We start from the raw sequence: 16,987 nt of genomic DNA, 5'->3' as shown, positions 1-16,987 counted from the left end.
TGGCGTAGTGTGTTACCAATTGTTTTCTTGGTGACTATGGTCCCAGCTGCCTTGAGATCATTAACAAGATCCTCCCGTGTAGTTCTGGGCTGATTCCTCACCGGTCTCATGATCATTGAAACTCCACGAGGTGAGATCTTGCATGGAGCCCCAGACCGAGGGAGACTGACAGTTATTTTGTGTTTCTTCCATTTGCGAATAATCGCACCAACTGTTGTCACTTTCTCACCAAGCTGCTTGGCGATGGTCTTGTAGCCCATTCCAGCCTTGTGTAGGTCTACAATCTTGTCCCTGATATCCTTGGACAGCTCTTTGGTCTTGGCCATGGTGGAGAGTTTGATCTGATTGATTGATTGCTTTTGTGGACAGGTGTCTTTTATACAGGTAACGAGCTGAGATTAGGAGCAGTCCCTTTAAGAGAGTGCTCCTAATCTCATCTCGTTACCTGTATAAAAGACACCTGGGAGCCAGAAATCTTGCTGATTGATAGGGATCAAATACTTAATTCCCTCATTAACATTAACAATAACAGTTTTTTGAAATGCATTTTTCTGGATTTTTTTTTTTGTAATTCTGTCTCTCACTGTTAAAATACACCAACCATTAAAATTATAGACTGATCATTTCTTTGTCGGTGGGCAAACGTACAAAATCAGCAGGGGATCAAATACTTTTTTCCCTCACTGTACATGCTGTCATGCTTGGAACTTATTGTTGCTGATTGTTACTTATTGTTTCAAGGTTTCATTGGCGGCTCTGCAATCAACAATGCATTTTGTTGTTTTGCTGTTGCAATGAAACAGTACATACATGTAAAGTACATCCTATCAGACATCATTGCATCCATTAACCAATCATAGAGTAGACTCATTATATTCAAATTGTATTTACCTACAGCATGTGTTAGAAAAGCGCTCTTTTCTTAGTTACAGCCTATTTAGCATCAATATTACCAAGCAAATTCTCTTATGAATTGCGCTATTGTGACAATATTAACCTGATTGTCGAGATGTCAAAACAGACAAGCCTATTTCAATTTGTAAAAAGAGTATGCATTCAGCAACCATTGCCAGTCCACTCCCAACCTCAACCTGAGGGAACAGCCGCAGCGGATAGTGCAGGTAGTACCACCCATACTGCCCCCACCACCACAGCATACCTTGTCCATGATGAATTAGAAACACAATCGGTGGAACAAAAGGGTGAAAATAATGGGACAAACAGGGACATTACGCTGCCCACCATCAAGGGACCCAGCCATGCCAGCTTTTCAGCTCTAGGCCTAGCCCCAGCCCCATACCCATCTGTAGATGAGCCACCAGTCCAACCAATACTGAAGCGCTATCCAAATACAATGTGCGGAGCAGGTAAGGCCTGCTGCTTTTCATCCCATTGGTTGAATATAGCATATCAAAAGATGCTGTATTTTGTCAAATGTGCCAGCATTTTGGGTAGAATTTGGGAAAGGATGTTTTCACCCGTGATGGTTTCACAGACTGGAAACACACACGAATGGCTTGCAACAAGCACAAAACTAGCAAGGCTCACGCCGTACTGGTCAGCAAGTATAGTGGCTACAAACACAACCTCGAGTCTGATCGAGGAACTCCACCAGTTAAATTCAGATTTTTTTTTTTTTTTAATAGTAATGAATCGGGAGCATATTAAAGTCGTATTGGATATTGTGATGCTGTGTACTAAACAGGAGATTGCTCTTCGAGGACATAGGGAAAATGAAGATGCTCATAACAGGGGCAATTTCTGGGAGTTATTTAAACTGTTGTGCAAATATGATCCAGAGATTCAAAGTATGCCACAATGACCAGCCATGAAATACAAAATGATTTACTTGATTCTGCAGCAACTCTCTTGCTGCACAAAATAAAGAAGGAGCTGGACGAGAAGAAGGGCACCTACTTTGCTATCCTAGCTGATGAGTGTAAGGACATTTCAAAATGAGAGGTGGTAGCAGTTATAATAGGGAGATCAAAGAGAGGGCTATTGACTTCCTGGAGACTGCTAACATGACAGTGGAGGGCATTGCAGAAAAAAAAAACAGAGATTGTTAACCCTTTTGAACTAGACCCTGAATTATGCGTTGGTCTCAGCTTTCATGGGGCATCGGTCATGTCTGGGCACTGGCATTCTAATACACAAATACATCGATGTCATGTACATCCACTCGCATCGCTTAAATCTGGAGCTATCAGCTATGGCATGGACGTCAGCTGACACCACCACTTTTTTTGACACTCTGAACTTGCTACATGCATACATGAATGGGGCTCAGTTACACACCCTGTTCCTGGAGCTACAGAAAGAGATGCATCCTGATCACAGGCCACTGGAACTTGAACAGGGATGCGACACAAGGTAGAGCTCAAGGTCAACCTCAGTGAGAAAAGTGCTCAACCTTTTTGACATAATAGTTTTTTTACAGAATATTCAGAGGGTGCGGCTGAAAAAACACAGCTGGATGCATAGTCATTACTACAGCAGATATTAACTAAATAATTCAGTTTCTTGCTTGTTTTATTTGGACAACTATTTGAGTTATCTGATTTTGCCACAAAAGGCTTACAGTCAGCCACTCTGTAATGGAATGTATTGATTTAACTGAAGGGCTTAAGCAGTCATTTAGTGATTTGTGACAGCTATGTCTACCAAAAGGTTATGCAAATATCACAAGAGCTAATTGAGAAAAATGACTTTCAAAACTGGGATGTTGCACACCCATTGCACAAACGAAAGCTCCCCGGTCAGCTTGAGGATGGCTTTGTTGCAACTTCTGAAAATCTAGAAGGGTGAACAGGTACACTGATCTGTGCGCTATGGCTAATGAAATCCTGGACTGCCAGATTAGTGAATTGAACAGTAGATTTCAATCAGACTCATATGACCTTATGAAGGCTGCAGCATCCTTTTTAAAACTGCATGATGCGTCTTACCTCCCAGATCTCACGGACAGGCTGCATAAGGCAACTAAGTTGTATGGCATCAATCTAACCTAGGCGGAGGTGTCTATATTCTTGCAGCACATAATTCACAAGTCTGCACGCAGAGAGATGTTTTCATTTAATTGTTTATCAATGACATAATATTTTAAAACCATTTGTATTCAATGCTGCCTATTGCCTTCAGTTATGTACTTTGAGCCCTTAATTTGTTGCAAGCAAAAAAGCAGGTCAATTATCAGTATAGCAAAATTAGCAAAATGGGGACTAACTTCAGCCACCAAATTCATTACAATTGGTATTAAACTTAAGTACTGGGTTAGTATGGAACTGCATACTAACCACAGGGTCATCTCCAGTTAGTACACTACTTTCAGTTCATTACAATTGACCCAAAGGGTTTATACAGAGGGGGTGAAGAGCAAGGTTACAAAGGTCTGGTGAGGTAATTAGTGCAAATAGACAGGAACAATGATTCAATATTGGAATGGAAATCAGGAGAGAATAAGTCTAACATGGGGGAATTGTCAGACTGGGGATGTGATAACACTTAAAAACATTTTGCAACTTTATAACACTATACAAAAACCATTTGCAAAGGAATCATTTGCACATCATTCTTGTAAATCTACGTTTTATTCTGTTTCTGTGTATTTTACTTTTACTTTTATTTGTATTTGTGTAGTTCTACTGTAAAGTATTTGTAAAGTGAATTTGATGAGTCTGTCTACTTCTTAAAGAATTTAGGAACAAGCTTCTTTAGGAACAATTCTTCAACGGTATATTGATATTAAAAATGTGTCACCGGCAATGCAGTTTGTGTCCACTGCTGCCAACTACTCTTCTAATGACCCTTGCTTAAAACTCAGATTCACCTGTTCAGTTGTTGCCTCCTTACCTTTGGCCGAGGGATTCAAAAGCACTGTATTCTCAATTGGCCTCAACATCCCTTCTGGCTAAATGGGAGAATAAAACAGAAGAGAAACAAACCAGAAAAAACATTTTAAAACACAATTAAAAAAAATCTTCCACCTGTTCTTGACACCTCTGCTGAACCTTATTCCGAAAGACCATCAGATTACTAATGAGGGGCCAATCGGCTGTTCTGAATTAGAACAAAGACACACATAGGAATGTTCTCACCAGTATTCGCAGCGTCTTCTTCACTGCATCTCCTGTCAATTGCCTGTAGACATTAGCTCTGACTTCAATCTCTGTATTTCCAATCCTCATAGGAATGATGGTGTAGGGGACCAATCGAGAAGACTTCTCCCCCACCACGACGTCCTGTCTGTAGCGGCCTGTGTTACTGGCCAAACTGCAGATCTGTCTGTTCTCTTTGTTTTCTTTACTTTCCACTAGATCCACTTGGACCTAGAGAGGAAAGATTAAATATAGGTATCTCTCCTTATCTGAACAATCGATTTACAAACATTCAATACAACGAAGATGTTAATTTACTACCTTACCCCAACAAAGCCTTCGTAGTGTCCGAAAAAAAAAATCCAAACTCCAGATGCCAATGAGAGTCTATCCTTCCTGTTTTCAACTCTCACCACATGAGAGAGAAAGACTCATGCCCAACGAGATGTGTCACTCCCTCCCTCGCTGGGGAGGTGGTGCCTAATCAATGGTCTCTTTTACTTTGTAAAGCTCCTTTCTATTTATAGGTCTGTTTTGTTGGCTGACAAGTGTATTTTAATTTAGAATGGTGAGGAGTAGTGATGGGAATTACGGTTCTTTTCAGAGAACCAGATATTTTTATTCAGTTCAGTACAAAGATCTGTTTCATTTGACTCTTTTGATTTGTTCAGTACTTCTGGTTAGCTGAATTCACATTATTAGCCTATCAAAGGTGCAGGTGCCCACTGCCTGCCCCAAATGAATGAATCATAGCTGAACCGTGTCTTATGAGTAAGTGAACCGAAAGAAGTGAAAGATCCGAAAAAAACGAAAGAACTGAAAGAATGGAAAAAAACTAAGTCTCCAGTTCTTTGGTGAACTGAAAGAGAAAGAGAAAAATATTGAATGTGCTGCTGCGCTATGCACATGAATGAAACCCTGATGGTCTATTTCAGCAAAATATTAGCATGTAGTCATGCTTTCACAAAAAGGATTGTATTTATTGAAATAGACAATATTTACATCGAGTTATCCAACCTGATTTTCTGGTTTAATAAATATTTATGTGATAAAAGCAATGCATATACATCCATCTGCCATAACATTATGAGCACTGACAGGTGAAGTGAATAACACTGATAATCTCATTATCATGGCACCTGTCAGTGGGTGGGATATATTAGGCAGCAAGTGAACATTTTGTCCTCAAAGTTAATGTGTTAATGTGCTCAAATTGCTGAAAAAGTGAATGCTGGTTCTGATAGAAAGGTGTCAGAACACACAGTGCATCGCATTTTGTTGCGTATGGGGCTGCGTAGCCACACACCAGTCAGGGTGCCCATGCTGACCCCTGTCCACTGCCGAAAGTGCCTACAATGGGCACGTGAGCATCAGAACTGGACAACAGAGCAATGGAAGAAGGTGGTCTGGTCTGATGAATCACGAGTTCAAGGTGTTGACTTGGCCTCCAAATTCCCCAGATCTCAATCCAATCGAACATCTGTGGGATGTGCTGGACAAACAAGTCCGATCCATGGAGGCCCCACCTCGCAACTTGCAGGACTTAAAGGATCTGCTGCCAACATCTTGGTGCCAGATACCACAGCACACCTTCAGAGGTCTAGTGGAGTCCATGCCTCGACGGGTCAGGGCTGTTATGGCTGATCGGTGTATATATTAGTTAAATATTTTAATCATTTTGGCTCTGTATGCCACCATATTGGATTTGAAAGGAAACAATCAATATGTTCTTTAAGTGTAGACTGATCTTTAATTTGAGGGTAGTTACATACAAATTGCGTGAACGGTGTAGGTATTACATCCATTTTTATATACGGTATATAAACATTTTAGGGGTTCAAAAGTAAATTGAACAAACTAACATAATCATTAATTAAATTGTGAGTTTCAATACTTGGTTGCAAGTCCTTTCTAGTGAATGACTGCCTGAAGTCTGGAACCCATAGACATCACCAGATGCTGGGTTTCTTCCCTGTCTTTAGTTCCTGCTTGTTCTTGGGGCGTTTTGTCTTCAGTTTTGTCTTAGAAATCAAAACGTTATTGTTAAGCTATTTAATTAATCACTTCACATCTATGCGATTTCCTGCGTTGCTACGCACTTGTCCTCTCCCATTGGCCGACGCTATTTATCCAGCAAGCTCTCAATGACCCTGAGGGCTGCGCTGCCCATGTCTGGGCCCAAGACATTGTGGGAAGGGAGACGGGCTCCGTGCGCTTGCTGAGATGGCTGAACAAGCCACACAAAATCCAAAAGAAGGCCACGTAAGGGTCAATGTGAGATGGGTGTCCTTGTGTTTCCTTTTGTGTCCCGGTGTGTCTGTCTTAACCAGGCTTGAGTTTGAACCAAGTATCCAAACTGGTATGCAATTGTAGCATTATGATGGGTGTATTTTGATAAGAGCATTTTAGCTCTGAGCTGAAGCACTGATCTAAAGAAGACCTCTCCCCCCCCAAAGTTATCAGATTTCCTTAACTCATCAGCTTGGAACTGGTTTACATCAAAATGACAGTCTTGGGAGGATGGCACTGAGAGTGGACCAAATAGCTTAGAATCCCTGTGGTGAGATGTCTGGGGAAGGTGGGCCTGTAGGTAATAAAAATTCTTTGAAATGGACGAGAGCCAAAATCCCGACATAAAGCTACGAACCCGGGCCAACCGGCATTTCCAAAAGATGGCATGGATTGACATCAGTCATAAATCAAGCCCCCCTCCAATAGGACACTGTTGGCTGAAACCGAAATCCCATCTCACAAACTCAAGAACCAATCGTCTATTGATCTGACAGGTGTATAAAGAACAGCACACGGTCCCGCTCTCTCTCACCTGAACCAGAAACTCGCTGCCACAGCTCAATCTGTAGTTCTGTTGCCAGAAACGGAACCAGAAACCAACCTAGTCTATGCTGGCAACAGAAGAGTTAAACTGGGAGAAGGAGATTGATTCGTACAAAGAATTATTTTAAAGGATTTTATCAAATAAAGAACTTTACAGACTGCGCTGCCCGCCTGTGCCCACCTGATCAGTGGTGTGAATACAGCTGGACAATTGACTAAGTCGACTGCATACGAAAGTGTCAGTCATTTAAATAGCTATTGAGTCTTAAGAAACTTGACCCTTGGAACCAAACAGGGCCCTGCTTTCCTCAAAGACTTTGTCTTCTAGTAACTACGGTGGAAACCCTGCTTACAAAGAAGATTTTGTGCACAACCTTGGAGCCTTCAAACAGTGGAAAATCTGTTTGGAATAGACTCTACATTCGCAAAACCCCAACTTCCAGGTGCATCGACTGAGTGGAAGTTCTTGGACAAAGCCGAACCGGACTGCCTTTGTTCCAAACCACACAAATTAATAGACACCAGATTATAGGTGGCCCTGCCAATCCTTAATTATTGAATAATTATCAGTTAAGGGAAATTGTGGTAACAAGTAATGATAGGATCTTTCTCGGCACCTAAACGTAAATGAGACATATATATATAACGAGAAGTTACCTGACATAAATACTAACCTGCTTTAGTTATTTAATGTCTGACTAACAATACTAATGAGAGACTCACATTCATCTTACTAACCGGTATTGTAGTCGATGTGTTTATAACCTTTTTTTTTTACGATTTGTGTGATATCATACGTGATCCCATGGTCTTTGATTTGGTCACGGAAGTGATTTGTCTTTGATTTGTTGATCTAGAGTTGAATTTTAATTAGTTTTTCCCTTTTGTATAATCAGTGTAGTGCTACATTTAGTCTTTGTTTTTAATACATTTGACAATTTATATCTTTGGAATTGGTGTCTGTGTCCAATTATTACAGAAATTGAGATCTACAAGATTCCAGGATTCGTGATAAGGTGATACTATAAAAACACTTATAAGTGTATCTTACGCTACACAATGAAGCAAACAAGTAAATACTTACTGCAATCTTTCAAATATATCACAATTAACAATGCATATCTATCATTGCCAATGAATAATATAAACAATACATAACTGTTGCTTTTATTAAATAAATGTATTTATTAAACCAGCAGATCTGCAAATCAGGTTGGACAACTCGATGTTAATATTACCCATTTAAACAAATACAATCCAGTTTGTGAAAGCGCCCATATTTTTTATGCGTATTATTATTAATATATTAATTAATTAATAATTAATTAATATATTAATTAATATATTAATTATGCACCCATATTTTGTTAAAATCTTTTATCAGGATCTCATGTATGCACATAGTGCAGCAGGTTCAAGCTCTACTTCTTTCTCTCTCAGTTCACCAAAGAACTGGAATCTTAATTTTTTTCAGTTCGTTCAGTTCTTTCAGTTCAATGATTCTGAATGGCTCTCTGCTATTTGTTCATTCGGGGTGTTCAGGTCTTGCAGGGCATGCACTTGCTGCTTAGTCAGAAGCCCGCCCCACTCAAATCAGGCAAAATTGAGATTTTATTGGCATCACTCAATAATATTGGAGAGTGAGTGAGCAATCAGGCAGCTGCAGCCAGCAGCATAAAGGAATCAAATGAACAAATCTTATGAGAGAAAGGAGTCAGTTATTTTCATTCACAAGATTTGTTCGAAATTATTAGTTCATTCATGAACTGTCCATCACTAGTGAAAAGTCACTAGTTGAGATCTTATGGACATGGGGAGGACCAAACGGAGGCTGAGTAAAGGCAATGCCAGTGTTTTATTTAAACTAGATTAATGGGTACATGCTGACAATTTTTTTACACTATGGTACCGGCTACGTTGAGGATGTGTTGCGTGTGGGGAGTTTAATTCATGCTGCTTATGGCTGGCATAGATTCATTTGTTTTCGAGATTTTAGATATTTTTAATGTGTAACACCAAACCACATGCAACCTTAAAGTTGTTGCCGGACAAAACACTGTGTATCCAGACACCAGAATGTGGGATACACGCACCGTGTAGTCCCAAAGGCTTAACCACACCATGTGTTATGGGTATTCCGGGGACACCGGGTAACACAGGGTCCGGGGTCCAAGGGGGACGATGGTGGTAGGCCACAAGCCAAAGCGGAGCCTAAAACCAAGGCCTGCACATATGGATGAGGAGCACTGCAGAGCTCGATCCCAGCAAGCTGAGAGCGAGATCTCCTACAGCAGCCGCTGCGCTCTGTAATGCGGGCAAAGGCCGGCAGAGGAGCCCATTACGTGGGTGAGATCTCTTACAACTGAGGCTTAAGCCGGACAGCTGGGCCTCTGATTTTACTGCCACTGCTTGTGGTCCTGCTGTGGAGGAAAAAGTACTTTTGACAAAAAGACCAACACAGCAAGCAGTCGGAATATATAAGACACTATATAAACACAAATATTTTTTTTAAAGAGCTCTATTTGTTAATTAAACTGAAACCGAAAGTGCAGCCAGATCCCTGGTGGACGGACGAAACAGAATCAGGTTAGCTATCAACAAATAAGTAAACACACACACAAACAGAAGGCACCGTAGCGAAACAAGGTGGTAAACTACACAGAAGTGAAGCCAACCAAAATACGCAGTTTTTAAGGTCTAATGCAAACACACAGACTCATGTTCTCAAATCCAGGCAAAAAGGCAAAAGAGGATGAACCTGTGCAGTTGTCACCTTTTATACAAACAGGAAGTGGGAAGGGACCTGTTTGAGTGACGTGCACAGCAGCCAATGGCAGCTTTGATAGAGTGACGCTTCAATCAGGTTCCTACGGAAGTGCACAGAAACCCTTCCCCCTTGGGCAGTGCTTCCAAATTGAAAGATAACCATAAATCAACTTTTTGTTATTATCATGTCCGTAGCTTTGTAGTGTAAATAAAGTAAATTGACCCTTCAACTTGTTATAACAGTTTTCGACCATGTGTATACACATTTTATGCAGATCGCCAAGCACCTACATTCAGTGACAATGCACCCCCATAGCACCATCTATGAAAAAATTCTGGAGCCGTCCCTGGGCTCATGTTTTCAGCTACAGAACGCAGGTGCTGTGAGATATGAATGTTCTGAAATGCCGATGCTAATGCTTTTTTCTTTAACTGTTTGGCATTGACTTATTAAGAGGAAAAAAACTGCTAATGATATATGCTTATTGTTAAAACTTTGCATGTGCAGGGGTCACAAACCAAACATTTTGCCATGCCTATTGACAAGTTAATAGCTAATTTGACTTCTTCAATAGTAGGGTGACCATACAGTGGCTCTCAAAAGTATTCACCCCTTGGACTTTTCCACATTACATTGTGTTACAATGTGAAATCAGAATGGATTTATTAAGGAGTTTTTGCCACTGATCAACAGAGAAAATGGCCATAATACCCAAGTGAAAAATATAATCTGCAAATTGTTCTAAATTAATTACAAATACACACTTTTATACATGTCCCATTTTTTTAGCTTTCCCTTGTTTAAACTCACTTAAAACTCCTAAAACCTTAAAAATAGACATGGCATGTTTTATGTGATCGATCACGTGAAGAAGTGAACATTTTAATCATCTTGGTAAACCCTCACCACTGGTAACTACATGTATTATGGCAACTCCACTATAGACAGTTTTCTGGATGACAACATAAACACAAGGTACTGAGAGCACATGCATCAGAGTTGTGAGCCCAGCCCAGAGATGTCCAGCTGCCTGTGAAACCAACAACAAACTCTTTGAGTAAGTTATGGATCCCAGAGTGTTGTAGGCGTATTAATAATTCACTTTGGTAGCTGAAATTCGTTAGCTCTTTCAGCTCACTACAGTGCACTCTGGGCATCTTCAGAGTTACAGCCTGAATCTGGGTGTCAGAAATGGGAAAAAGGATACAAGTGCCAGGATGCACAAAGGACAGCATCTTAATGTTTCCTGAGCACACCTGTGGGAAACGACCTCTGTGCAGAAGCTTACCTCGATGGGCTGGGAGGCATAGTTGTACAGAATGGCTTTTATCTCCACTTGCTCGTTTCTTATGACAGAGTATGGCATCTTCAGATCCACAAAGAATGTCATTTTAGCCCGGATGTCAAAGGGCTCTGCCACACAGACACCTGCCACCAGAAACAAGAGACGCTTTGTGTCAAGATCGTCATCATCATCATCATCAAATTAATTTCTTGAGTTAAATTAACACATGCTTTCTTCACAGGCACTACATTTGTAATGGAAGGGATATACCATGTACTTCCAGTATAATACTAATAATCAACATTGTCATCGTCAATTTCTTCTTATTAAAATAATTAATAACAAGAATGTTTACAAAGGAGCGGAGGCCATTCCACCCATCGTGCTCGTTTGATGTCCATTAATAACTGAGTGATCCAAGGATCCTATCCAGTCTATTTTTCAAGGATCCCAACTTTTCAGCATCTACCACATTGTTTGGGGAATTTGTTCCAGATTGTGACAACTCTCTGTGTAAAGAAGTGTCTCCTGTTTTCCATTTTGAATGCCTTGAAGCCCAATTTCCATTTGTGTCCCGGGTGTGTGTGTCCCTGCTGATCTGGAAAGCTCCTCTGGTTTGATGTGGTCAATGCCTTTCATAATGTTGAAGACTTGGATCAAGTCCCCATGTAGTCTCCTCTGTTCCAGGGTGAAAAGGTTCAGTTCCCTCAGTCTCTCAGTAGGACTTTCCCTTCAGACCTGGAATAAGTCTGGTTGCTCTCCTCTGAACTGCCTCTAGAGCAGCGATATCGTTCTTGAAGTGTGGAGCACAGAACTGCACACAGTATCCAGATGAGCTCTAACTAGTGCATTGTACAGTCTGAACATCACTGCCCTTGTTCTCAATTCTACACTGTTGACAATATACCCTAACATCCTGTTAGCCTTTTTTTATTGCTTACCCACATTGTTTGGATGGAGAAAGTGAGGAGTCCACGTAGACTCATAGGTCTTTCTCATGCGTTACTTCATCTAGTTCTATTCCTCCCATAGTGTAATTATAGTGGACATTTTTGTTACCTACCTGTATTACCTTGCACTTGTCCACATTGAGTTTCATCTGCCAGGTGTCGGCCCACAACTGAATATTATCTAAGTCCCTCTGAATAGCCTGTGCTGCCAAGATTGTATCTGCTGAGCCACCTATTTTAGTATCATCTGCAAATTTGACAAGTTTGCTAACTATCCCAGAGACCAGATCATTAATATAGATTAGAAAAAGCAAAGGCCCTAGTACTGATCCCTGTGGATCTCCACTAACAACTTCACTCCAGTTAGAAGCAACTCCTCTAATCGACACCCTGTTTCCTATACATCAACCAGTTCATAATCCATCTTCTTACATTACCCTGAATGCCTACAGTTTCCAATCTGAGGTTCAGTCTTTGGTGTGGAACCTTTTCAAAAGCTTTTTGAAAATCTAAGTATATCATATCATATGCTTTCACATGATCTACAGCTGCAGTTGCATGTTCAAAAAACTCTAATAAATTAGTAAGACATGATCTGCCTCATCTTAACCCTTGTTGACTATCTCCAAGAATATGGTTTTCATTAAGATGCTCCTCTATTTTCTGTCTAATAATGTTTTCCAACATTTTACAGGTGATTCAGTTGTGACTGACTGGTCTGTAATTTACTGGCTCAGTTTTGTCCCCTTTCTTGTGGATTGATATGACATTTGCTGTCTTCCAGTCAGTTGGCACATCCCCTGTTCTAAGTGTCATTTGGAATAATTGAGTTAGAGGCCTATAAATCATTTCCCTAATTTCTTTAAGTACTGTTGGAAATATCCCATCTGGCCCAGGTGATTTGTTGATTTTAAATTCTGCTAGTCCCTTTAGTACCTCCTCCTCATTTATCCTGATCTCTCTTAGGGTTTGACTGGACTGGTTGTTAACCTGTGGCATGTTATCTGTCTTTTCTTTTGTAAAAAACCTCTGTGAAATACTCATTTAGAACATTTGCTACATCTTGTAAGTTTTCCAAGATTTTGCCCTTTATCTGTGATCACAATTTGCCATTGGTTCTCTAACTAGTGTTTCTCTGACTCTTGGTCATTTGAAAAGATCAAGTCAATGCATGCAAACTCCCTGGTTGGTTCCCTGATAAATTGAGTTAGAAAGCAGTCATTTACCATCTCAACCATTTCTATTTCTGCTTCTGTAGTTCCAACTGGGCTTTCCCAGTCTATGTTTGGGAAATTGAAATCCCCCATTATAACAGCCACATCCTTGCTACATGCAGTCCTGGTTACACTGTACAATGCAGCATCTTTCTGAACATCTGAGTTTGGTGGCCTGTAACACTCCTACCACTAATCCTCCGGATCTGTTGTTCAAAAGTTTCACCCACAAAGATTCTGTTACGTTACTGGGATCTAATACAAGTTCTTCTGCCTCAATGTCATTATTCACATATAATGCTACCTCACTACCTCTTCGATTTTGCCTGTCTCTCCTAAACTGTGTGTATCCTGTCAACTTGTATTCATCCCCATCATGTTTCTGTCACTCCTACAACATCATAGTCACACGCCAGCACTGTGGCTTCCAAGTCCAACATCTTGTTCCTTATACTCCTGGCATTGAAGTACAAACATTTCAGGACTTTCCTACTAGTAGGTTCCCTTTGTTTTCTTTCCTTAGATGTTCCCATTGTCAGAGCTCCCTGCCCCCTGGTTCCTATTTGGATGATTCAATTTCACTGCACATACACTCTCCCAATGCATTAGCCCCCCTTCTGTTTAGATGGGACCTGTACAAACTGGACGGTCTACATCTATCCCAGAAGAAAGACCAATGCTCCATAAACCTAAACCCCTCTTCCCTACACCAAGATTTCAACCATGTGTTAAACTTTCAAATCTCTGCCTGTCTCCCTGGCCATGCACATGGTACTGGAAGTATTTCAGAGAAAATTACCGTGGAGGTTCTGCTCTTTAGTTTTGTTTCTAACTCTTTAAATTTGTCTTGCAAAACCTCTGTCCTACCTTTTCCTATGTCCTTGGTTCCAATGTGTACCATGTCCAGTGGATTCCCCCCGGCTTTGGCCAGTAGCTCATCTACTAGTTTAGGGAGATCTGCAACCTGAGCGCCAGGCAGCCAAGATACCATGCGGGTCTCCTTGTCACTAGAACACACTGTGTGATCTACACCTCTAAGAATTGAGTCTCCTACTATAACTACCTCCCTCTTCAGGGGGGAGTGGACACCATGGTGCTCTGGTGCTCAACTGCCCCCCCATCACCCTCTGAGCTGTCACTGTCCAACTCGGTGTCCAGCAGTTGGAACCTGTTGGGCAATTCTAGCTCTTGAGGTGTCTCTAGGGGTTGTGCACGCCCTTTTCTGCAGTTACGACCTACTGTAACCCAGCAGTTCTCTACGCTGTCCTGCTCTAAGTTCTCAACTCTCCTAGGTTTTGGCGTGGACACCATCTCTCTCATGGGCTGATTGACCAGTTCTTCTATATCCCTAATACAGCGCAGATCGACAAGCTGAGCCTCAAGATCACAAACTTGATCTCTAGGATTTCAACCTGCAGACAATGTTCAAAAATGAATCCTTCTTGGATAAGTTCATCCAGGATGGCAATCATTTAGCAAACCTGACACTGTAGTGGCCACATGCTTCTGAATGTTATTATTTTATTTTATTTTTTTACGTCTCTTGTTTCCTGTTGCCTAGTCAACTGCTTAACTTTTGTGACTGAGAAACAGTGCAGTCTGTGAATACCACAAGAATACCTCATGCACTTCATCTGAGTTCTGCTGTTGATCACATGTATAACAAGGTTAGGGTTAGGGTAACAGACTAGGCTTGGGGTTAGCTCAGCAAATGGATCGCCATCAAAACTCAGTGCAAGTGAATGTGCCATTATTGTAAAGTGTCCAAAATTTGTTTGAAGAAACCCCCAGAAAAAGCACCTCTCTAATTAAATTATTTGTATGTAATTATGTATGTTCTACCTGTGGTGGATGATGAGCTGATAACCAGGATCTCCCACTCTGTGATGGTGTCCTTAAGAGCCAGGCTGAGTTCCACAGATGCCAGGCTGAAAACAGAGCGGGAGAGATGGAAGGGTATTACATATACAATATATTTTTTAAAATAAATAAATAAATAAATAATTGCACTGCAACATTTCGATTTTGATTTATTATTTAATTTAGTATTTTTCAGTACTGAAAAACTGTGTGAGTGTTTTTTTACTTAAACTGTTTATTAGTTATTGCTGTTATTTCAATATGCACAGGGCACTTTTTACATTTGTATTTATTACTAAATCTATTTTTTAACATGTACAGTGTATGTTAAAATGCAATAAATGTTCTGTGATGTGCACTATTTAAATGTTTGTGTGTCTAATAAAAAAAGATCTCCGACATAAAGATGGGCAATAATATGTTTTGCAGCAAGATGGGGTGTTCCACTACAAATCTCGCCTATGGCCGGCCCTGACAATGTTTACAGATTATGGACTGTCCTGTGTACTGTTTGTCTTGTTGGTGATTTAATTAGTTATATGACTGTGGATTGTATCACTGTATGTCTTGTGTTGGGTTTATTATTACTTGTATGTTTACAGTAGGGACTTGTTTAACTGTGTTTACTTAGGTAGGTTTTACATTTTTTTGTCTGTCTGTTTATTTTGATCACGGGGCACTGTACAAGAAAATCACCTATTTGCACCACAACCCAGACATTGTATTTCCTAAGCCCTCATCTGAGATCTCACCAGTGCCACAATATATACACACAGAGGGCAGGTTCTTTAGGCATGTTTATTGATTACTTTCAGCATACAGAGATAATATGTCTAAGGTAATATGTCTAATGTGCTTGTGGTGCAGTTTTTTTATTTTTCTACACTTAATTTTTTTGTTCTACATTTGTTTAAATGTGGTCTTATTATATATGTTGTTTGAGCACCCAATTGTTTATTATTGATCTGTTTGGATTATCTTTCACTTATTTAATTGTGTTGTAATTCCTTTCACATGCACTAATCAATTTAAGTTGCAGCGCACACATTGGGTAAAGGAAGGACACCCACTTTAAGCTTTGTGATTTTAAAAGTCTGAAGCAGGTTAAAAGGAGAGGGAGTTGGAACAAACAAGAAAGAAAACAGAGGAAGACAGAATCCCGCAGAACAAAATAAGTAATAAATTATTTGTATGGGTAATTCCCATGCTGGCCTAGTCAGACCATGCTTCACTTGCCTAGCAATACTTTGCCACCATACAGTGAGGGAAAAAGTATTTGATCCCCTGCTGATTTTGTATGTTTGCCCACTGACAAAGAAATGATCAGTCTATAATTTTAATGGTAGGTGTATTTTAACAGTGAGAGACAGAATAACAACAAAAAAATCCAGAAAAACACATTTCAAAAAAGTTATAAATTGATTTGCATGTTAATGAGGGAAAAAAGTATTTGATCTCCTATCAATCAGCAAGATTTCTGGCTCCCAGGTGTCTTTTATACAGGTAACGAGCTGAGATTAGGAGCACTCTCTTAAAGGGACTCTCCTAATCTCAGCTCGTTACCTGTATAAAAGACACCTGTCCACAGAAGCAATCAATCAATCAGATTCCAAACTCTCCACCATGGCCAAGACCAAAGAGCTGTCCAAGGATGTCAGGGACAAGATTGTAGACCTACACAAGGCTGGAATGGGCTACAAGACCATCGCCAAGCAGCTTGGTGAGAAGGTGACAACAGTTGGTGCAATTATTCGCAAATGGAAGAAACACAAAATAACTGTCAGTCTCCCTCGGTCTGGGGCTCCATGCAAGATCTCACCTCGTGGAGTTACAATGATCATGAGAACGGTGAGGAATCAGCCCAGAACTACACGGGAGGATCTTGTTAATGATCTCAAGGCAGCTGGGACCATAGTCACAAGAAAGCAAGAAAACAATTGGTAACACACTACGCCGTGAAGGACTGAAATCCTGCAGCG

General features: G+C 40.5%; 1 protein-coding gene across 1 annotated transcript in view; it reads right to left on the bottom strand.

Moving 5' to 3' along the window:
* The window catches only part of LOC136768684 (complement C3), a 69,805-nt gene that overhangs the window by 20,845 nt on the left and 31,973 nt on the right, over window positions 1-16,987 (bottom strand). Inside the window, exons 19-22 of the mRNA XM_066722992.1 lie at window positions 14,991-15,076; window positions 10,988-11,127; window positions 4,098-4,328; window positions 3,853-3,910 (exon numbers count right to left, since the gene is read on the bottom strand). Coding sequence (XP_066579089.1) covers window positions 3,853-3,910; window positions 4,098-4,328; window positions 10,988-11,127; window positions 14,991-15,076 — 515 coding nt within the window. The remainder of the gene's footprint in view (window positions 1-3,852; window positions 3,911-4,097; window positions 4,329-10,987; window positions 11,128-14,990; window positions 15,077-16,987) is intronic.

This window comes from Amia ocellicauda, chromosome 14 (assembly GCF_036373705.1).
Source record: "Amia ocellicauda isolate fAmiCal2 chromosome 14, fAmiCal2.hap1, whole genome shotgun sequence".
NCBI classification, from domain to species: Eukaryota; Metazoa; Chordata; class Actinopteri; order Amiiformes; family Amiidae; genus Amia; species Amia ocellicauda.
Note: the sequence above shows the minus strand (reverse complement) of the source record. Positions and strands in the feature narration are given on the sequence as shown.